Below are 23,872 nucleotides of genomic sequence, written 5' to 3' on the forward strand. Positions count from 1 at the left end.
TCAGATTTGATGCTTGCTTGTAAAGTTTATTGACAACTGTTTGGTCCCAACACACAAAACAGCACTTGAACCACAAAAAAGTGTTCAAACAAAGTAGACAGTTAAGAAAAACATCTCTTCCCCCAAGCCCAATCCAAAACAAACAGTGCAAGATGGGAAAGGGGGTTTTGGTGATAATTTTTGTCTTTTTTTAAACAGATAAATCTCAGCTGGTACATCTTTCCATCCAGAAATAAAGCACTTTATTATATTAATGTACATACATCATTATGTCATCATTTAATTAAGCCTCTGGATAAAAAAATAGATAGGAACTGGACTGGCCACTGTGGGAAACATCATGAACACAACGTGCTTCTGCTGCATTTTCACATTTTCAACAGCAATTTTTAGTCACACATGTGTCCCAGACTAACTGGCAGCTCCAGTAAATGCTATGAACACACACTCACATGATAGTGCAGGACACCTTTCTCTGCTGCCCAAAGAACCTGTTCTTTGAGACTGTTCCAAGTGACTTGTAATGATGCCTCACATGTTTTTAAAGTCCACAATTTTCTGCATGCTGGCAAAACTGAAGTCCAAGCGTGCAAACTCGGCCTTATGAAGTCTCAGTATAAGGCCACTGATGTTCTCAACACCAACTTTATCATGTTGTTTAAAAGCGTCTTTTAAAAAATTGTACATATGCATTTTACTTCCTGTAACACTATGTCTGTAGCAGAAATGCCTGCAGAAGGATTTGCAAAGTGCCATAATACTTTTAGAAAGGTTTTTCACAGTTGTTCCATCTTGATTGGGGCATGTATTGAGAATTGGAAATCACTGGCTTCATTTAAAAGATTCAGGGAACAAAAACCTAACTCATAAAAATCTTTCTGTAGCCCTTATTTTGTGGCATTTTATCAAAATGCTGGCTACAAATCAGAGTCCATTTTTTTGGCTTTCTAGAAATTACAAAACATAAACATGTCCCCAAAAGAAACCATCTAACTAGTGGAAGACCTCATGCCAACAGGTTTTTCTGCTCTATGAAAGAATCCAGCTTTTTTGCCCAACAAATACAACCCATTGTAAATGTCAGGTCTCTCTAGCAGGGGTGAGAGGCCACCCATGGGCTGACACCTCAGGCACCCAGAAAAGAAGGACATTCCACAGGGCAGTGCCCCCAAAGGCTGGCTTTTCCCAAATGCCAACATTAGACAACACACACATACGCTTCCAACAGCAAGAAGTAGCAAGACTAAAAACAGATGCTATTAAAAGACACTGAGCTAACATAGACACACACATCTTCACACAAAAAGCTTCCCAGCTACCAAAACCAGCTTTAAAATTACAAAAACAAGGTTAAGTTGATCAACCTTGGCCTTCGCATATATAGATAGAATTCTGTCTCTTCCTAGTAGAAATCGTATCAGTTCTGCTCCTGTTAAAGTACTTTACCACTCAGCTCTGATTTATAATTTATGCATTTGATGCATATTTTAGAAAATCAGACTCTTTCCAATACTGCCTCTTGACACACAATGTGTGTTGTGATTCAAATGCTGACTTTAAATTCATGACATCAAGACCATCTCCTTTTCCTTAACCTAATCCACATCAAACTGGAGTTTAATGTAGAAGGGAAGTGTAAAACATCCTCAACTTTCTAGAAAGCTCCTAAATGGAACCCCAAAATGGAAACGTTTAAAAAAAATGTGTGATGAAGCCACATTTGTCAACTACAGACATAGTTAAATAAAAAACAAGACACACTTACAAGTCACAGGGAAGCCAGGAACCTTCATATTCCAACCTGAAAACACAGCTCCTTTCCTCACCTGCCCTTCACCCTCAGTGTGTGAACGTCCAGGCCCACAGAACAGGCTTCGCTGCAGAGACGCATCATGCATCTGGTTAACACTGTCAGAACACCAGTAAGCACTGGTTGAAAGGCTCTGCTGTGCTACATGCAGGGTTGCACCACCCATGCAGCTCAGTGGAAGCCAAACCTACTGTTACCTGAGTTCTCACTGCTTACTTCTTCTGGACCACCACTGTGTTTCATAATAATTAAGAAGAATTTGGTAAATTAAAGATTCTTTTGACAAATGTCAGAAATTCTTTCAAATAACTGGAAAAAAAAAGAAGGAAGAAAAAAAAACAGCTAAAAGCTGTATTCAAAATGTAAAAGAAACAAAAACATTATGGAATACATCTAAAGAAGTGGCTTCAGGGCAGGGAGGTGGTTCAACGAAACAGAAAAAAACATTTTTTGAGCTCATTTTTGTGTGCAGAATCAGACAGTTTTTTTTTCCCATTCTAATTCTATGTTCAAAATGGGAGTTAAAGCTTGGTTATAGGTGCAAAGGAAAAGTTGGCTGCCAATTTTATTCTGTTCTTGGGTTGCTTTTTAGCTGGGCTTTCCACAGGGTCCTTGCTGAGCAGTGACTCAGGGGTGTCCAAGGTGGGGCAGGGAGGCACTGGGACAGCTGCTAGGACACAAGATGAGCTGGAATCAGAGGGCAGGTTTTCCTTCTTTACTGGTATAGGAATTTCAGTATTTTCTTCTTGGTTTAAAATCTTATTTTCTATAAACACAGAAAATCAAACAGATTCAGCTATAAGACTTATACGAAGTGTTAGTTTTTGTACAACCACTATAGAAACCAGTATGAAGAGTCCTCAAAAACTAAATACAGAAATTCCACTTGACCCAGCTATATCTCTCCTATGTATGCTCCCAACACAGTTACAGACAGCATACTACAGTGATGTATACACACCCACATTTAGTGCAGCACAAGTCACAACAGCTAAGCTCTGGAAATAGCCTGGATGCCCGCCAACACATGAATGGATGTGATATGTATACACAATGGAGCATTATTTAGCTACAAAGAATGAAATCTTTGTAGAAAAATGGATGGAACTTGAGAACATAATGTTAGGTGAAATAAGTCGGACACAGAAAGTTAAATATCATCACATGGTTCCTTTTATATGAGAAACCCAAAATATAAGCAAACAAAAAGGTAAAATAAAGGAGAGATGGTAGGAAACAAAAAGACTTTTGGAGATGGAGGAGGGGCTGGAAAGTAACAGGACTGAAAATGATCAAGATATGTTCTTTGTGCACACCAGTTCCCCAAAATGAACATCACCATTATGAACTGCAGAGTAATAATAATTAGACTCTGACAAAAATGTTATTTTATTTCCTCACTTGTATTTTCTCAAAAAATACTTAAAAAACAACCCACCCCATGTCACAACCATGCCGCAATTTATGTATTAACTGTGTGCCCAATTATTACATGCTGCAAAATTCAAATACTGATAAACAGCATCTCTCTTCTTCCCTGGACTATAAAGTTTTAGAGATCTTACTTTTGGCTACAAATCACTAAGCAATGTTCTTCCATTTGGATTTTCTGTTGGGCTGTTAAGGACCCATAAGCTATGCATAAACTTTCTGAGCCAAGAGGAGGGGCCTTCATGCCTGGGCGCTCCTGGCCCATTCCATTGCTATTCACACGGACCTAACCCCAGCCAGTAAGGGGAGAGTTGTGCTGAGTCAAAACTGCCCTAAAAAATAAAATCTAGTATATCAAATATTCCCAGTTCCCCTGCAGTGTTCATAGACTGCTATTTCTTTGGCTGAGACCAAGTAATTCACCTGATGTACAGTCAAAGTCCTGTTGCTTGAGAAGGATGTGTTATTTATTCATTATGCCTTAGACTACACTGAGCAGCAAGGGGCGCTGGCTGGCAAAGGCACATACAAGGTGAGAGTGACAAGGGACAGTGGAACCCCCAGCTCCTGAGGAAATTGTAGACAGACCAGCCCACACTGTTCAAATTTCTTCCCCCTCCCTTGTCACATGCATATGGCTGAGCTTACGTATATTTAATGTATAAAAACTATAATCCTGCAGAAGAGCTATTGATTTGCCATCAACGCCAGTTACACATTGCAGAGGAACACAATGCAAGACCCCCACCTCTTCCACAGGCTGGCTCTTCTCAGACTGTTTTATGTTCCCTCACCTCTAATTTCCAAGTAAAGAGCTTCAGTTCTTTCACTGATCAACAGTGCCAAATGCTGTTTAGGAAGACTAAGGGTAGTAAGAGCCAGCCCAGTAGCAGCAGGCTGTCCCTGGTGCTCCCTGGAAGGGCAGGCTGTCTCTGATGCTCCCAGCAGAGTAGGAAGGAGCCAGATTCCAAGGCATGGAAAAGGGAAAGATCTTACAGGGCAGGGGGTTCCTTGCAGAAGGCCTACTGACACTGAAAGAAGGAAAGAGCTACTAGGTTCAAATCCTGGCTCTGCCAAGTCCTAGCTGCATGACCTGTGGGCAGCTGTGTCTCTAGTTATGGTGCGAGGTATGCCTTAGTTACCCGCTGCAGTGTCTGGTCTGACTTGCTCATCATCGTATCCTGTCAGGGTTGAGCATGGGGCTAGCAGCTGGTGAGAGAGGCCAGTGCACCCTGTAGAACGCTGGCACTAAGTGTGGACTTGACAAAGACAGTTTCCTCTCTATTTTTAGGTCACTGGGTAATGTTCAGGGTTCAGACTGCACATGCCTTGCTCCACTCAAAAAGTCCACCTTCAAAAAGTCCCTGTACCCCTGGGGACCCCACCACAGGCCTCAGAAATGCAGACAGAAAACCACTTCAGCCTCCCCACGCCCGACCTCTGAACAGGATCGGGGACCATGAGGAATTTCCTACCCTCCTCTGTGGACTCTCCACAGCACAATGACATCATATGACCCCCGAGACCACCCTGTTTCCTTGCTCAGTGCTCCTCAAGCAACCTTTGGTTGTAAATCCCATTTGGTAGGAACCCTGATGAGGAAAGAAAGTTCCCAATTTTTTCCATTTCCCTCCAACATTTAATATACTGGCATCATGGTTCTTACTTATTTTAATTCACAAAGAAAGCCCTCTCGAGCAGTGCAACCTACCAGATGGCTCTTGAGGGTGTTCCTCGAACTGAATTAGATCAGCGGACTGTAGGATAACAGGATCTGGTCTCAGCTGAGGGGATGGCAGGCACGAAGGGACAGGCGCACACAGCAGGTCAACAGGGGAGCTGCTGGCCAGGCGGAGAAGCTCTTGATCCGTTTCACTAGACCCTTTACAAAGAAAGCAGGCTGCGGTCTACCATAAGGGCAAACATCAGTCTGTACCTGAGGTTTCCTCAGTCTTAAAAACAAACATGTCCACATATACTCAAGGTTTAAAAAAAAAAATTATCAGGAAGACCCTAGGTTAAAAAATGTCACAAGCCATTTATCTCCTGAATATCTGTGTTCCTAGGAACATCGGTCCCTGCAGAGGGCCCGCCTAGCAAAAAGGGCTTCACCATAGCTTCTAAGGAGGGAAAATGCAAACCCTGAGAAGTGGCAGAGTAGTTAAATGAGCAAAGCTCAGAATGAGAGGACTTAGACCCCGGCTCTGTCATTCCTCAGCCGACTCCTGGAGTTTCAGTTCCTCAGCGGGCAGAATGGAGGAACTTCTGCCAAAGGTTATGCCAACAGTGTAAGGAAACGACTTACAGTAGGTGCTTCCACAAAGAAAAATGCTGCATAACCAAACTTTCCTCCACACAAAGGGTACAGTAATGCTTCTACCAATTGGAGAAAACTCTGAAGATAACAATCTTACATATAACAACAGGTTCAACATCCTTCAGTAAAGTTGGAACATAAAATTCAAGAGAATTCATTTTTACCTGTTACAGAGGTGACTTTACACGAAATCTTGTGAGTCAATGTTATTTTGAGAAATATTACTGCATTGCTATCAAATATTTCCAGAGAAAGTCATCTGACAGAGATGTTCCCTGACCACACTTTAGTCAGACACCTCTGAGTTCTCTTCTCAACTAGGCCTTGCCTTAGTCTCCTGCCTTGTTCACCTTGTCCTTGCCAGGTCTAGTTCTACTGGGAACACTGCTCAATCAGATTTGTAAACTCCCTACTTTGATATCTGATTAATTCCCCATCCCCAACCCTTGATATCTGAATCCTTGCTTGCCTTTAGCAGAATCCTGTTAGGCCAATTCAGCAAGATTCCCCCAACTTTTGCTGTGTCCTTTAGTGATTTTTCTATCCATTGACCCCCTCATTCTGCTCCTTGACACTAAATCCCCATTTGTCTCTTTGTATTTGGAGCAGAGTGCTCTTCTCTACTGCAATAGTCTTGAATTACCATTTTAGCAAGTGTCAGGTACCTTTAAACAACACCTGAATTGGGGTATCATCATTATGGGGGACACTCTAAGCAGCTAATCACACAATAGAATCAAATACAGGCCAGTTTCTTCTCTGTTACGCGTTAAACACAAAACTGCTTTGGAAAAAGCTATGACTAATTAATGAAATGATTTGCTGTCATCCACACATTCCCCACCCCAAGCTGTTTGTCTCATAATTTTGTAAGTTTTGCTTCATTCACCTTTCCTCTCACAACACTGTTACCTGCTCTGAGCTGGGGTTCTGAAGCTGTGTGCAAGTCAGGCACCTCCAGGATTTGCTCACCGTCTGCAGGGTAGTTTTCATGACTGGCGGGGGAGAGACCGAGTGAACTCAGCCGGCCTAGAGGACAAGGAGCACCCGTCAGAGAGAATAGTCAGAGAGAACCGTGATTGTTCAAGGGGCAGGGGACAGGTGCTTACTTACTTTTCATGTCATTTTTTAACACTACAATTCTCTTATGACCATGTCCTTTTATCCAGACCACCTGCACACAAGACATACTACTGGTTAAGCAGTGGAAAAGGAGGGGAAATCACCCTAGCATTCAGGAAGAGTGGGACCCACTGTACCTGCTTTAAACATGCTAGAATTCAGAAACCAAATGAATGCCAAGAACAGTTTTCTTGTTCTCTTTCTTTAGCTTTCTGAAAGCAATAAAAGGAAAGTGACAGCTATACCCTTTGAAAAAGTCAACTAGTTGAAAAATCAGGAGACATAGCTTTAAAAGTATGTTTTATGACTCTTCAAATGACTGTCTTTCATATAGCAGTTTGGGTATATGAATTTAAAAAGTTCTTACATGACAGCTGTTAGCCTTTTTTTTTTTCTCAGAAACTAAACATAAGGTAATATAATAAAGATTTCCCAGACCAAAGCCCTTAAGCTAAGTTACAGAGCATCATCTTGGAGCAAAGTTCCTATCTAACAGTGCTCTCTCTACTTCCTCAGCCAGCTTGGGGAAGAGGGTGGCCCTCAGCTGCTAGGGCTTTCTCTGTGTAATCTGTCACCAAGTCCCTGATCTCAGTTCACAAGTATTCTTCATTTGTGTCCTTACTACTCTATTTCATTACAGGTTGAGAATTTGTTATCGGAAACTCTTGGGACTAGAAGTGTTTCAGACTTTTTATTTTTTTGGCTTTTGGAATGTATGCATATATATAAAAAGAGATGTCAGGCAGAGGATATAGCTCAGTGGCACAGCGCCAGCCTGGCAAGCACAAGGTCCTAAGTTTGATTTCTGGTACCAAAAAAAAAAAAAAGTATCTTTGGGAACCAAACCCAAAACTAAAGATAAAATTCATTTATTTCACATTGCTCGAAGGTATTTTTTACAATATTTTTAGTTGCTGCCTTTTCACTCTATAACCTGTCATATGAGGTCCAGTATGGAATTTTCCACTTGTTTCTTCATGTGGGCTTTTAAAGAGTTTCGGGAGTTGAAGACTACTCTGGGCATCATTATTTCAGAATTAGGGTTGCTCAATCCCTATCTTCTCCTGCCTTAACCTCTTCATTAACACCTCTGCTTCCTCCGTTGTGACCAGGATCCTAGGCAAGCTCCTTCCGCCATCCTGTTTCTCTCACCTCTACTAAGGACAACAGCCACTGTGATGCCTTCCAAGTGCAACCTGGCTTTTTCCGCTGTTTCCACCACACAGTTCAGCTCCTTACCTCAGGGAGCAGAGCCTCAATACTCGGCTCTGACTTCACAGGGACACCCCACCTAGATCAGGCAAATGTTCTACCACTGAACACCCTCAGCCCCTCCAGCAAGGGTTTTAATGTTCTGACATCTCACACTGCTTCACAACTGCCGATGATACCCTCTCAGCCCATCATATGGTAACTCATAAATGTCCCGCGCAGCTGCACTGCAGGCTCTGCATTCCCAGGGAGCCCCATTCCCAGAAATGAGCCGTGCCAACGCACACAATGAACACAGAGGACTCACAGCTACCACTGCGCTGGTCACACTGACAAATCACCACTTTGGTGTCCTGACTCCCCTATGACCCAACACTCTCCTGAGGGTCAGGTCTGAAACTTACCTGGTATACAGGAGTTTAATAAAGGTTTACAGAATCAATGAGAAACACTAAAATCATCTGTCTTAAGCAAAGTCTGTTCTGAAAGAACCAGTTCAAAATGCCAACCATTTTATTATTCTGGCAGCATCTTACAGGAATTGGCCTGTGGTTCTTCAGGACAACAGAAGCTGAGAAAAACACCCACCTGTGGGATTGCTCCCAAGAGCTCCTCCACACTATTGTAGCCATATGTCTTGGGCTGCAGTGTTTCTCCAACATACTTGGTATAGGCCACAGAAAATTCATGAAGGAAAATCTGCTGGTAGTGGTAAGTATGAAGTAAAGACCGCACATTCTTTGCAAATAAATACAGACTTGTGAGCTTCACACACTCCTCCATCTTATCATTGGTAAAAACCTGGTCCAAAAGAAAAAACAGGATTAGAAACTTCATGAATGACTAACCCTGTTCCCTCAAGTGTGGCCTTCCAGCTGACAGGCAAAAGACCAGTCAGCCTAAAAATGGGCGATAACCTAAGGTGGAGGAGAAGGGGCAAGGGAGAGGCTCATTCCAGGGTCTCCTCCCAGGAAAGTCCAAAGCCTTGAACAGACTTCACTTGCAAGGCTAAAGTTGCAGAGTTTGGGAAGACAGAGTAAGTAGAGAAGAAAACTAGGGAAGCTATGATCTTAAATCAAGAAGGCAATAAAGCAGAGAGGCTAACCTTGATGGAAAGGGCTGCTTGGACAGCAGGACTAAGGCCACTACACCCTGTCTGCCAAACTAGCTTATTCATTTATTTATTTTTGCAGTACTTGATGATTGAACCCAGGACCTTCAAACTGAGCTACATCCCCAATCCTTTTTATTTTTTAAGACAGGATCTTGCTTTGTTGCTTAAGTTGGATTTGAACCTGTGATCCTTCTGCCTCAGCCTCCCGGAGTGCTGGGATTATAGGCTTGTATCACAAGTTCCTAAACTAGTTTTCCAAGAAACACTATGACACAAGAAGACATTAGCATCCTTTGAAAACAGAGACAACAAAACACACACAAAAAACTTTTATGCCTTTGAGTTAATGTGCATTTTGGGTTTTTTTTTTTAAACCATAAACCTTTTCAGAGTCTTTTAATATGCCCTGGAATCTCCAAGAGGAGGGCTATTTCCTAACCTTTGCTGGTCATTTAAAGTTAAGTCCTACAACATCAATTAGCATTATCCAGAACTAGAATTCACACAATACAAAATTAACAGTTTAGAAAATGTTGGCCTTGCTATCTTAAACATATCTATCACAGTTATATAAAAATGGTTTATCATTCTTTTATGTTGCTGGTTTATCATTCTTTTATATTGCTGGATTTTATGTTAATATCTTAGCATTTTTTTTAAAAAGGCTAGATTAGGTTTACGGTATTAAAGTTATTTTGGTACCATAAAAGTGAACTTTTTTCTTTTAGTAACTTGAATTACTTTTTCTTTTAGGGTTAGTTGAAATCTCAACTGTTAACCCACTTGGTCCTGGTCCTTATTTAGTGTCAAAAATTCAATTACCTTTATAGACTCTGTTGTGATAACTGGTCTAGTTTTAACTTTCTTGGGTCATCTTTGATAACTTATTCTTTTAGGAACTCATTTTCTCTAGGTTTTTATATTTGCTGCCCCAAGACTGGACTTAAACTCTCTCTCAATTCTTCCTACCTTGAAATTGTTCTTTAAAGGCAACCAGCCAGGAGACCTTCCTTTCTAAACCTTATCTCCACTGCTGAGTCACCCAAAGTCACCATTCACACCATCTAATTCAGATATGCAACACCAACAGAATCCAGCCTGGAACAGGACAGAAAAACTCGACTCCAAGCATCAGGACATCAGGGCTTTTGTCTTGACTTTACCACCTATTCTGGCAGGGTTGCTTCATCTCTCTAGGCCTCAGTTTGTTCATCTAGAAAATGACTACTAGTCATGAAGATCTCTAGGATCCCTTCCAGCTCTACACGTTGGGCTAATCTGCACAAAGAGGTCATCGACAAATACCCCGTTCAACAGCTTTCAATATGATACAATTAACACACATACCTCAACTAAGTAAGGCAGACTCTTCAGAAGTTCGGTCAAGGTCATGAATCCATATTCACATGGGTTAAGAGGAGAACTGTGGGTAGTTTCATAATGTCTCTTGAGCTCATCCACAGAAAGATAGGTGGCTCCTTCCCAAGACATCAACAGAACCAGCAACTGGGCAGTGAGAGACCGCAGGGACTTCCGGTTGATCAGCTGAATCTGTTTGCCAGATTCTATATCAGCAACCTGGGAAACATGAGAATCTCAATTTTTCAGAACTCAGATGAGACAACCTAGATTCTACCCAAGTCAGCTCATTCATTTTGGTTAATGAGACCAAAGGAAGAAAAGAATTCTAATTTTTTTCTCTTGAATTGAAATAAAGTAAGTCTGTTCTGAACTTCTTTGGGATACCAGACCAATACTTTGGATGAGACAAGAGCAAAAACTGTTGGTCAATAACCAAAAACTTCCATCCATACCATCTCCTTTCTTAAGGCAATAATGGAGAAAAAAAATGCTATTGTTCTCTTTGTTTCTTTATTCATTCTTTCGTTCTACTGACCACTATGGCAAGGAGGCAGACTGGCCAGTGCTATCCATCAGCCTAAGCTCATGAATTAAGGATTGCTGTGCTCGAACGGGGAATGGGGATGAGGAAGCTATGCTGGGGAGTGCTAGAGGTTTCACTCTGACCACAAGCCAGGTTGCATTTTATAGTTGTATGGTTGCAATGAAAAAGTTCACATTTTCATTTTTATTATTTCAAATTCTCATGGGGATAAAAAGTTTAAGTGATTCAGTGCACTGGAAGGGAAACTGCAAAGCAGATACTAGCCACTATTTGGGGACCAATATCAAATACAGAACAAGCATTCAGAGACTGAGACCACCAGACCTTAGGAAGAGGGGTGCAGTCTGTGAACTGGGTGTTTCTTGGAACTGATGTGGGCAGAGCTTTAGGACACATGCTGCTTATGCACTAGGACACATGCTTCTTACATAAGTGAAACCAATATCTACTCTTACAGTTGGTTTTCCCCTCACCTGCCTTTCCTGCCATGACCAAAGGTCTCAATGCCTAGACACAAGACCTTGTCCTCTTTGGAGCTTTGAAGACTTAGAGGGAGTGAGGTGAGCAGCACTTGAGGAGCCATCCCAATACCAGTGCATCTTTGTCTAGCTCTGAGGCACACCCTGAGCCAAGTTAGGAGATTCCTCACCACTTAGCATAGTCATAGAATTATATTATTTCCTGCTGAGAGGGAGCTGAAACAACCAGCAGAGGCAAATCTAGGAATGTGTCATCTTCTTAGATACCTGCTTCCCTTCAAGGTAAGAAAACAGTGATACAAAAACCTGCTCCTTTGTTGCTACTCAGATCCATGTCTTGATTCTCAATGCTGATTCAACATTAACATCATCTAGGAAGCTTTTAGGGCCACTGCTCAGAGCACATTCAGACTGATTACATAAGAATCTCAGAGCCAGTTCATGAAGTCTGGGCTGCAGTTATTTCCCAAAAGCTGCCCAGGAGTTCCAGTGGGCAGCCAGGGTTGCCCTGGGGCCTCTCTAATCTTTGCCCACCTTTCCTGTGCACACCAAACTTCCCAACCATTTGACTTCACTCATCACCAGCATCTGGCTTAGAGTCTTCCTATTCACGTGATCTCACCACTCCCACTGCCCTGGCCATTAAATACTCAGGTGCTTAACCCCACACTGAAGCCTCTCGTCCCTCTGCTTTCATTTCCAGTGACAGACATTCACTTCCAAGGTCACACTCTGGATCCTGTCCTTACCTACTTCCAAAATAACTCACTCAAACCTCCCAAGTATTCCACATGCAAAGGACGTGTGGAAATAACGCTGGGATGGGAGACCAGAGGAGATTCACCTGCTCAACTCCTCTCAGCTTTCCTCAGCCTCACCACCAATGGTGCCTTCTATTTTCTCCCAAGTCACACGACTTCTTCCTTCCCTTTCCCCCCTTATCCATCCTGGCACTATGGGCCATTAATGCATTAATGTTCTCGTCAAACTCCTTTCTGCCTGTGCCTTTTTGCTGCACTCATCTGGCTTCCCTGGGCATACACGGATGCAGTCGCACTCCAACTGCTTGTCTCTATCAGCCTCTATGTACCAACAGCCAGTGAGCTCACAGTGCTCTTGCACCATGACCTAAAGCCACACTCTCACTCGCCATGCAACTTCACACCTTCGCCACTATCTTCCATCCCAAGTCCTGTCCTCTCTCTAAGCAGTTGAACTATCTAATGTTCTACTCACTGGGAAAAAGAGCATCTTCTCCCTTATGACAAAAACCATCCTTACTTATATCAGCACCCTGCCTGTCACCCTTCCCTTGTCAAAATATTAAGAGTCATTCCTCCTCCTGCTCTACCTCCTGCCTCCTCAGGATACAACCCCATGAGCCTTTCTTCCTCTCAAGTGGATCCTTCTCAATGGCTTTCAAACATGCTCAAGTCTCCCCAACTATCTCTAGCTACGGCCCTCCCATTTTCCTCCTTCATGGCTAACTGCTAGAAAAGATGTGGAGACTTGTTGCTATTTTTCTCACCTCTCCTCACTCCTCAGCTGGCTCCAGGGTGGTTTTTGCCCCCAACCCCGACTGACACCACTGCCCTCACCAACAACACCAGCCATCCTCACCTGGCTAAATCCAAAGGTGAAGTTAGTCCCTATCTGATTTGTCTGCCAGTATCATGGGATGCTGCTGGCCACTTCTGTTCCTGCTGGCTTTGGGATGTCCATCTTCCAAGGGTGTTTCCTATTCAGCCACTCCCTCTTTGTCTCTCGTGAAGGCTTGACCTCACAGATTCTTTCAGACCTGTGACAGGGAAGTCACCACTTCATGACTCCCTTTCTATTTCTTTTCCTGGTAGTAACTTTTCCTGGTCCTATACTGCAGATGGCCTGAAAGCTGTCCAGTGGCTGGGGGCTGAGGCTCCCTGCAAGGGTACAGCACCGTGTGTTGCAAGAGTAGTGAAACAGGTGTGCTCTGGCCGAGCAGCTGAACAGAAGACATGCTACCTTCTGTGTTTCTTCTTCAGGCTGCTGAATCTCAAGGGAATCCACTAGTCTGAACTAGTGACAAGACACTGAGAATACACGCCCTGGGATGAAACATGACCTTATTCATTCAAAAATGCACTACTTTGGCAAAGTCATTAACAAACACAAAAAAAGAAGACCAAAAATTTAAAGTAACAAACCAAGTCATACCCTATTACCGGAAAAGGTATTAATGATACACAAAATGAGTGGTGAATGGCTATCTTCAAGAAAGCAAATATAGTAACAACAAGTGTTAGCAAGGTTACAAAGAAAAAGGAGCCCTTCTACATTGTTGATGGGAATGTAAACTACTACAACCACTACAGAAATCAGTTATGAAGATTCTTTAAAAAGCTGAAAACAGAAATTCCATTTGACCAAGCTACATATTTCCCCCAAAGAGTTGCAGTCATATTACAGTGATACATGCATAACCATGTTTATAGGTGCACCACTTTTAATAGCTAAATCTTGAAATGGCCCACATGCCCACCAAAGGATGGGTAGAAAAAGGTGGTATTTATGCGCAGTATAGTACTACTGTGCCATAAAGAACGATAAACTTGAGGCATTCTTAGATAAATGGATGCACCCTGAGACTATATTAGGTAGAATAAATCAGACACACAAGCTTAAATATCACATGGCTTCTCTTATGTGAGAAACCCAAAATATAAATTGAGAGCAAGATAAAGGATAGATAATATGAAGTGGGGAGATGTTTTTCAAATGGTAAGGGAATGAGAGATGGAGGGAGGGAGAAGTAAGGGGAGGAAAAGGGGATTGGGGAAAAAAAAAAAACAAGGAGAAAAAAAATTCCAAAATAGAGCTTTTGCAAATGGGAAGGGGACCAAAAGTCAGAAGAAGCAGTGAGGGATGGGATAGCTAGGGGCTGAAAAAATTTAAGATGTGTTATGTACATGTACCAACTCCCCATGATAAATGTAATAATTACATACTACAAATACATACCATTAAAAAAATTTTTTTTTTTTTTTGGTTTTTCTCCGGTACCGGGAACCGAACTCACGACCTTGCTTTTGCCAGGCAGGCGCTTTTGCCGCTGAGCTAAATCCCCAGCCCCCAAAAAAGTTTTTTTAAAGTGATATAAACATAGAAACGCTAAGGCATATGTGAACATCGCAATTAGGATTGTGCCCACAGGTTTGTCCATGAAAAAAGAAAGCTTGTTTACCTTTACAACATGACAGAGTTTCTGTGTCAGAGCTGAAACTGAACTGACATCATAGTCCTGGAGACGAAACGTGTAACCAAAAGTTTTAGCATATTCTGTAAGCAGATCTGCCATCATAAGGCAGTTATCTTTTTGGGATCGAAGAAGTTTAACAAACTGGGCAGCTAGAGCTTTGAACCGTTCAACCTCTGTCAAAGTAAGGATTTTTTCTTCTCCACATTCCAATACCTTGGAAAACACACAGGAAGGAGGAAAAAAAAAACTAACTGAACAAACTGTTCATGAAAGTAAATGTCATTAAAATGTATACAAAGAGTAACTATTTTTTTTTTTTTTTTGGTTTTTCTCTGGTACCGGGAACCGAACTCACGACCTTGCGCTTGCCAGGCAGGCGCTTTTGCCGCTGAGCTAAATCCCCAGCCCCACAAAGAGTAACTAAAATGCATGCTGGTGTTAATAGGTACAGAGGTTCAGTTTGGCAAGATGAAAGTTCTGCATGTTGGTTGCACAATAACATGAGTGTATTTACTGCTAAAATGTACACTGAGAAAGGATAAGGATGGTAAGTTCTGCTATGTGTATAAAAATAAAAAAACCTATGAAAGAAAAAGGGAAGGGAAAAAAATATACATATATACACACAAGATAGCTAAGATAACTGTACCACTAATTTCTATTGGTTTATTGAAAGGAAAAGTTAATATTTAATTGATCAATCTTACATGCCTATATCTGGTTATCTGAGTAACCAATTTGAAGATAACAATATGGAATACAACTACCATTATTAATTTCCTATCACCTTGTTTGAAATTCTATATTTCTATTGTTTTTGTGTTGTTGTGTTTATGTCTTTGTGTTTGTTAATTTGTTTTTGTTCTTTTCTCTTTAAAATTAAAAAAAAGTAAAAACTCTTACAAGCCTTTTAGGAGTCAAAGATAACACTAATAAAATCAACAACAGAAATCTGATTTTGCTTAGCAATAACTTAGTGATTCAGCATTGATACTACCTCATGTAGTCACTCTCACGTCCAACACAGGGATTTGAACAGTATGGAGCTAATGAAAGAATGTCCAATGTAATAAACTGAACTAATTAATTCTCTCAACAACTGCCTTAAGACAAGTCTGAAGAATAATTCCTTATTAGAAAAAAACTCCCACACTTAGCTAAAAATATTAATAAATCAACAACATAGCTTCTCTGACAAGACTTTTTCTGACTGTCATACTCTTTTATAACTCCCTACCTCCCAGGAAAACTGGCCCTCAAAATGAAAAAAAAAAAAAATTCTTTTTATACTATTTAGAAAACTACTTATAGAATGAGAATTTCTTTACTCACTTGTAAAATATCGGGTATGGCTTCAAAAAGTTCAAGTAGCTTGGTAAACCCATAGTATGCAAGTTTGCACTGCCGGCCAAAGTGGTGGTGATAAGAGGGAATAAACTTGTTAAAGGGCATCCGGAAGTGGGGTTGGTGACGTAACAAATCAACAACATCCTTGGAGAATTGTTTTGTCCTTTCTATCTCATCCTGAGTACGTTCTTTAAAAAAGAAACAAACCCAAACATCAATCGGTCTTTTCCTACCCATTTGTGTTAAACATCCACACTGCAGTAAGTCCAATTCCGAGTCTACAAGAGATCATCTTTGCTTTCCAAACATACACAGCCAAATCAAACACATGTACTCTTGTCAGCAAATGGCTCTAACATGTAGTCCAGGGCAAAACACTGGGAAATCATACTATTATAGCACACTGTGAAATAAATAAGTAATCTTTCAAGCTAGGAATAATATTTTTTCTGACCATCACCCCCACACATATGAACATGACATACACAGATCTATGTATTTAAAAAATAATCTGAGCTGGGCCTAGAAGCACAACTGTAATCCTAGTACTCTGAGAGGCTGAGGAAGGAGAATCTCAAGTTCAAAGTCAGCCTGGGCAACACACCAACTGAATGACACTGCCTCGAAATAAAAAATAAAAATGGGCTAGACATGTACTGCAGTGTAGAGGCCCTGGGTTCAATCCCTAGTACTAAAAAATAAAATGAATGTGTAGGTGGAGACCAACACATTGTGGGCAACACACTGTGTTTTCCCAAAAGTAACATTTACCTGGAAAACAAGTTCTAGCATAATTTTAGAAGAGACATTCCCTGAAAATAAGCCTTATTTCTAGGAGGCATTTTAAAAGTGCTAAATATACCTTTTTCCCTTTCGAGTGAATTCTAAAAAAACTAGCCATGCCCAGTGGCACATACTTGTAATCCCTGCTATTTGGGAGACTGACGCAGGAGAATCTCAAGTCTGAGGCCAGTTTGGGTAACTTGGTAAGACTCTATGCATCCTCTAAAATACTACATTTTAAAATAATAACCACTAAGCCCAGTGTAATGCCATGTGTCTGTAGACCCAGCTCTTGGGAAGATGGGACAGAAGGATTACTTGAACTCAGGAATTTGCCATCGGCCTGTGCAACACAGTGAGACCCCATCTCAAAAATAAATAACCACTGAGACAGACATTCTCCAGGGAAGTAAGCTGTGTACCTCTTTTGGGGATACAAATCACCATGTCCTTATCTTGTTGGGACAAGCAGATGGTTGCGTCTGGAATCTCTGATACGATATCAATCAACTCGCACACACCGTACTCAGTGACATCCCAGTCCTTTGAGAAACACCTAGGTTTTCACATCAGAAATGGGTAAAGAGTAAAATCATTGTTAACAAGTTTTCCAAAAGAGTATTTAACAGAAAATGAGATAACTGTTTAAAATTTAGGGGACTAGAAAGTGTTTTAAAATACTTGCTTTCACTTTTTTAATTTCTCATCAACTCACCAGTGATAAGCCTGTGAGAATTCTCTCACAATGACCTGCTTGCTAGCCTGGGATTTGAGAAGTTTTAGTAAATCCTGAGTAAAGCGCTTCACCTGGGCTCTGTGAGTGAGGGTCAGCAGACGTTTGGAGCCCATGCCAAGAATCTGCGAAACAAACATGCTGATTACTTATCCTCCAAGATCTCAGGAGAAATGGACTTTCTTGTGCACTTACATACACATGCTTGCTCGCTCACTTGTTCTCACCCTCACCCTTGCCACCCATCTCTGGTCACCACTCTCACAGGGTAATTTCTACAGAGGTCAGAAAGAACAACTGTCTACCAGGTGTGGTGGTACACATCTGTAATCTCAGTACTTGGAAGGCTGAGGCCAGAGGATTCTGAGTTTGAGTTTGTAACAGAAGACAAATCTGGCCGACTGACTGGGGCTTTATTTGCGGGGGGAGTGGTTCTGCACATCCTCTCATAGTAAAAAGTATAAAAATAACAATATGCAATATATAATAACCACAGTTAATTCCTATCATCTTGTTTTGAAATTCTGTATCATTTTTATTGTTTTTCATTGGCTTTTTCTTTTTAATAAAAAACAATTAAAATAATCAAATTATTAAAATAATTAAAAGAAAATTTTAAAAAGCTGATACTACACTCCTACCCAATAACTAGTCTCCAACTCACTTAGAAGAAAGGTTAAGCCCTTGCCTCTCCCACAGCCACCAAAATATGAGCACAGCAATGTTCACAGCAGCTCCCTTGTAATAATCAACAATTCTGGACAGAGCTTTACTCTGAGGAGGAAGGAGTCAGGCCTTAGAGATTAGAGGGAAAATACTCTGCAGTCCTCAAAAGAGTGCCGTTAGGTTGGAAATCTGTAGCTTCCTGGAAAACTGAGGTGCCATCTTGTATGTTTTCAGCACTTTGAAGAAAGCATTTACAGGATGTTTTACTCAGAAATGGTTTCTTAAGAATTACATTACTATCTGATATACAATGTTTTTGGCTGGGACAAAGTGATGGAGAAACACTCCTGACTTTAAATAAATAATTCCTTGGCATTTTTTACCTGCAACACATGAGGCACTGCTTCTAATAATTCAATCAGCTTGGAATATCCATAGTCTGAAACTCGGCACTGCTTTGCAAAATGGTGGTGGTAGGCTGGGATGAAATTACTCATTGGTATGACACAAGACGGTTGGTTCTTCAGTAAGTCAATCACTTCTCTACTGAACTGGATCAGCTGGGGGTTACCTACAGGACTTTTGGAGCGCAGTAGCCAAGAGTCTAGAGAAAGAAAGAACATGTGTAAGACACAAGCACAATCTCATCAGCTGAAAGGGAAGTAATTCGGTCATTCCCAGCTACCAAGTTCAATTATGAGCAAGTAGGAGACTTAGCTTCTATACTGAGGTCTCAAATAATCAACTGGGCTGGGGATATAGCTCAGTGGCACAGTGCCTGCCCAGTAAATGCAAGGTCATGAGTTTGATCCCTGGTACCGGAAAAACAAAAACAAAAACAAAAAAAATCAATCCAATAATCAACTGGCTACTCCAACTTATCTATGGATTGGCAAATCTCCCCACTATTCGCAATGTTAAGGCAAGGTAAAACACAGTTCATTGTAGTGCTACTTTTAATAGTGAAAACACACAGGAATTTTCCAGTCCACCTCTGGCTGTACTTCAAAAGATCCATTTGCAACTTGTGCATGAGGAACGTACTTTCAAACAGGACAAAATTACATATGGTCATTATATATGGTCATTGGCTAGGAGGTCCAGAAGGAGGTTAACTGAGGCATGGAGCTGAGCACGTTACCCAGAAAACAAAGGAGACCAGTAATGTTATAAAATTACTATGACTAAAACTGAGTAAGACAGGTTTTGTATTATCTCAATGCTCACGCTCAACAGTCATTTTTAAAAAATAATAATCAGATGAAAACCTTTATAAAAAGATGGAAGGGGTTTGTGAACTCATGGCTCAAAAGAGAGGAGAGATAGGATAATCCATGGGTCAGTCCCCTAAGACTGAAGGGAAAGAAAGGAGAGGTTCAGTTGCAAACTTTGGTACAAACATTTCGCCTCCAAGCACCCTGACTTGGCATAACATCCTGATTATCCTTATCTTTTTTCTGTGGAAGGAAACAGGACACATTGGGATCAAAGAGAAGAAATATGTATGTACATATGTATGTGTGTACATACGTATGTGTATATATGAAGGTAACAATTTAAAGTGCTGTTCACAGATAGCAGCATCAGACATCAGCAACTCAGGGCACACCCATCACTGGCTAGTGGTGTGGCTCTTCCCAGTCCTGCAGGAGCTCAAGACTAAATCCTCGACACCTACCTGTGTTGGGAGGTGGGGGCTTGTCGTGAATCCACTTCACCACTTTGACGCCATTCTGAGCAGTGGCAATGTTCACATCTGGAATGCAGGTGATGAAGTGTTCTAAGGGGACACCCCCTTGGTTTTCCTGCACTAACTCTAGGTCACCAAACTCTGCAGCATAGCAATCGGGAAAGCTGAAGTGTAAAAAACAAAGGTTAAAATAATGGAAATATAAGCACCCACTGAACAGGAGGCTTTACTTCACTGTATCTATTAGTAAGTGCCTTCTGTTTAAATAACCACAATCTGGGTTTGAATGTTAAAATTGAGGTCCCAGGGAATCAACCGCTGTAGCACTGACCTCTCTGATGCATTCTAATGGTACTAGAAATTCTTGGGCAGTTTTCCAGAAGGCTTAAATAGAAGGGAGGGGCTGGGGATTTAGCTCAGGGGCACAGCGCCTGCCTGGCAAGCGCAAGACACTGTGAGTTCTGATTCCTGGTATGGTTGCGGGGGAGAAGGGAGCAGGGTTCCAGGTCAGTGATTCATCTGACCCGGGGCAATGGGGCAATGAGGCAACTTTGTCCTGTGCTGGTCTTTGTATTAAGTCTAGATTCCTGAAAAGTCTTAAAATGTGCAAGTAGTTGAGGTTCTGCACATTCCCTGGGACCTATCAGATTTCTATTACAGCAACTAGAAGATACCTCTTTCCTGTGGAGAAGGAAAGGCTCCTTCTCATGTCCTGCTCATGTTTATTTGTATAATTTAACACAATCATAATTTTCCTGATGAAATATTGAGCAAATACATCCCATTTCAGAATCCCTCCAACTTCAAGGCTAGCACATTAGAATGAAGCACTCCTCAACCTGTGGTATAGTGAGTGAGCAAACTTTCTGTAAAAAGGAGAACTAGAGCTTTACACTGAGGAAGGCCCTGACATGGTTCACCTTAATAAAGGCACGGTGCCCTCATGGGTCTGGAGGAGAGTGTGAACCTGGGGTACAAATGTCTTCAAACAAAGAATCACAAAAGGAATCTTGTAAGAATCTGGATCAAATTCATGTTCACTGCAGAAAAAAAGAAGAAAACAGCCAATATTGCTCAGGGGTCTAAAATGTTCACAGCATAATTAATTTGAACAGATATCCCATAATCTTATTCTACAATCTTCTAAGATTATATCTTAGGGAAAAGAATGACACACCTGAAATCCTTATGAGAACAATGTTGTCTGCAAACAGGCTCATGATACTCTAATTCTTCAAATATAATTGGGCTGCAATTTGTGGATGAGCTGTCATGTGACTGGGAAGACCCCAGGGGGCTCTGGCGGGCCTGACTACTGGGTAAGAGACACACCAGTCGCCCATTTCCTTGTTCACGGATTGTGACTGTGTCTGTTAATTTATATAAATCTGACACATTCAACTTGTGTCCAAACCTAAAAAACAAAGAGAAATGGAGATGTGACTCAGAGAATGTTTTCCTTTGATATACAAGAACACCTACCATGTTTAAATATTTCAGTCAAAACCCAGAATGCTTCCTCCATCTCTTTAAAAGTAACACTAGACTGGTCTGTGAATTCATTCACTTCCAAGCCAGGGATGCCCAGCACTCCTTGAAGTCATCCCTAGCCAAGTGCCCAGTATAGTGACCACATCATTTGAGAGCATCTCCCCTACACCTGCCCAGGTTCTGTAAAATGCCCTCACTTAAGTTTCTGAGATGGAAAGCTATCTGACACGACCACTCAAAACCTGGCTCCCCTTCACTCTCACACCTCTGTATTACCTCTCACCATACTGCTCTCTGCCCTCAGAAGTACACTCCTTTCCAGGGCTCTCTTGTTTCCTATGCCTCAGCGGCATGACCACACATCCTCTGCGAGTGAACAACTCCATCACACCTGACTTGGATCTTTTACGCTTGGGAGACTAAAGGCCCAGGCTCCAGAGGCAGACAGAGTAGAATTCATATCCTGATTCAATTTCAACCTGTGTGACCTCGATCAAGACACACAATCCCATCTGGACCTCAGTTTTTTGCCATCTGTGAAATGGGGTGATGATAATGCGTATCTCACAGGGCTGCATGAGGATTAAATGTGATTAAGCACGGACAAAGTTGGCTTATGGTAGGTGCCTAACAACATTACCTGCTCTTCCTGCCTGTCCCAGCACCCTATATCCACACCCAAATTTTCCCAGACGCCCATTATCTCCCACCCAGGGAAACATGCATTCTCCTTGGTGCTCTCATGCTCTTGAATGAGAACACTCAGCCTCTCTGGAGAGGCATCTGTTTCACCCAACAGCTCTGTGGTCACCAGCGGCCTCCACTGCTTACCAAGAGATCCAATCCTAAACCTCACAGTGTGTCCTTGAATCCCACCACTCTGTAATTCCCACATCTGACTTACTCTCTTCTACACATCCCTCTTACAAATTCCTCACTTCTTGGATCTCCCCTGCCTCTCTAGCCCTGGAGCTCTCCCATCCAGTTCCGCCCTTCTTCAGTTCTCCTCCCATTTCCTTTGATCTCATGTGCTTCCACCCTGACTACCTCTAGGGAAATAGCTGTCCCAATTTTGGGGCACTGAGTACTCTCCTGAGGGAGCCTCCAAATGCACAAAAGGGTTGTAGAACTCTATCTGGCTACTTTAGTGGATCCCTGGAATTCGTATGTCCAAAACCAAGAATACTCATTGTATTCTCTAATTATACATGTCCCCCTATTTCCAGTTTAACTACCCCAACATCACCCCAGTCATCCATGGGGAAGGGGAGGCAAAAAACGACTCTACTTTTCACATTGCTTCTTAACACTGCAGTTACCCACTCTTGCTTCACTCACACCTGAAGTTTTTGTGGCTTCCAGTTTCTTCTATTCCCAAAGCATCTGCTCAGAGCTGGGCCTGAGCAGCATCGCCCTTTTTCTCTCACCTTCCCTCTGTTTCTTCCACCTCAGATACTACTGCCACCAGGAGAGTCTTCCTGAAGCATGGTCTTGTCACCGTACCTGTCCCCTCCCTGCCCTCCTCCATTATTTCAATGTCTCCCCATTACCCATGCAGTAATAGTCAGGTCCTTGTTTTTTCCCTCCTGTACTACCATGGTTTTGTGTATGGAAGTCACCAATAAATACTGACAGGATCAATGAAACAAAAAAATCTAACTTACTTTTTTTCATAGATATCTGTAAATTTAAAAAGAGGCAAACAACAGGCAGGAGCATCCTGAAGAACAGACATTGTTTCTGCACTGTAAGAGAAATGTTTTAACTAATTAGAGAACAGACTATTCCTCTACATTCCAGTGACTTTTACACAACTCATAAAGCTAACCCGATATTTCTGCAAAGTAGATCTGCCAGTTTCTGGTATGTTAGAATTTGCTTTCTAGGAAAATTTAAAAGGATTTTAAAAAACAAGCCACTGAAAGACTAAGTCACACACTAGCATTTTTATCAGACTCAATCATAGGGCTTTCCACACCCACAGGGCACAATGGTACTGACTATGCACAGTAGGACAAACACGATGTTAAAGCACAGCCACTGGTGACCACAGAGCTGTTAAAGAAGAGCTTAAAGTATCTCCAGCCACAGTGAAATTTAAGTGTTACACATACGGAATTGGAATTCTCATATATGTGACTGGATGCATGAATATAATTTCAACTAATATTACATTATATTCAACTATAAGATAATATAATTTCAACTACTATTTTAAAAGTCAAAAGGTAAGAAAAACATTGTTCCAAGGGAAATTAAAAAAACCCAAAATCCAGAACGAAATGCCCATACTGCTAAGTGTGACTGGCTATGGACCACAGAACTATGGATTACTTTTTTCACCCTGCTGCTTCTGTTTCTGAAATTTCCAAATTTTCTTCAGTGAAAATTATTCTTACTCTAAAGGTGAAAAAAGCAACTTAAAGTAATGGTGAAGGACAAATTTGCAGAAAAGACTCCTGACTGTTCAAACATACATTCAAGACTGAATCTTGTCTTATTAGTTACCCTCAAAACAAGGAAAAACGAAGAAGAA

At 41.5% G+C, this 23,872-nt stretch overlaps 1 protein-coding gene across 6 annotated transcripts in view; it reads right to left on the bottom strand.

The window, feature by feature from the left end:
• Kiaa0430 (KIAA0430 ortholog) overlaps positions 1-23,872 on the bottom strand; it is a 48,273-nt gene that overhangs the window by 5,888 nt on the left and 18,513 nt on the right. For 4 of the 6 annotated variants that reach the window (XR_001235376.1, XR_001235377.1, XR_001235378.1 and 1 more), the window contains exons 13-26: positions 23,001-23,081; positions 21,023-21,259; positions 20,766-20,885; positions 19,834-20,009; positions 18,539-18,759; positions 17,472-17,614; positions 17,179-17,312; positions 15,959-16,161; positions 14,612-14,839; positions 10,354-10,584; positions 8,481-8,693; positions 6,672-6,732; positions 6,471-6,587; positions 4,953-5,123 (exon numbers count right to left, since the gene is read on the bottom strand). Coding sequence is in view for 3 of the 6 variants with exons in the window: in XM_013517740.1 (XP_013373194.1) it covers positions 4,953-5,123; positions 6,471-6,587; positions 6,672-6,732; positions 8,481-8,693; positions 10,354-10,584; positions 14,612-14,839; positions 15,959-16,161; positions 17,179-17,312; positions 17,472-17,614; positions 18,539-18,759; positions 19,834-20,009; positions 20,766-20,885; positions 21,023-21,259; positions 23,001-23,081 (2,336 nt within the window). In the remaining 3 variants the exon portion in view is untranslated. Of the gene's footprint in view, positions 1-5; positions 2,577-4,952; positions 5,124-6,470; positions 6,588-6,671; positions 6,733-8,480; positions 8,694-10,353; positions 10,585-14,611; positions 14,840-15,958; positions 16,162-17,178; positions 17,313-17,471; positions 17,615-18,538; positions 18,760-19,833; positions 20,010-20,765; positions 20,886-21,022; positions 21,260-23,000; positions 23,082-23,872 lie in introns of those variants that run through there. The other 2 variants (XM_005391061.2, XM_005391060.2) reach the window with 1 other exon arrangement.

Source organism: Chinchilla lanigera, unplaced genomic scaffold (genome assembly GCF_000276665.1).
Source record: "Chinchilla lanigera isolate Chin_1 unplaced genomic scaffold, ChiLan1.0 scaffold00041, whole genome shotgun sequence".
In the NCBI taxonomy this organism is placed as follows: Eukaryota; Metazoa; Chordata; class Mammalia; order Rodentia; family Chinchillidae; genus Chinchilla; species Chinchilla lanigera.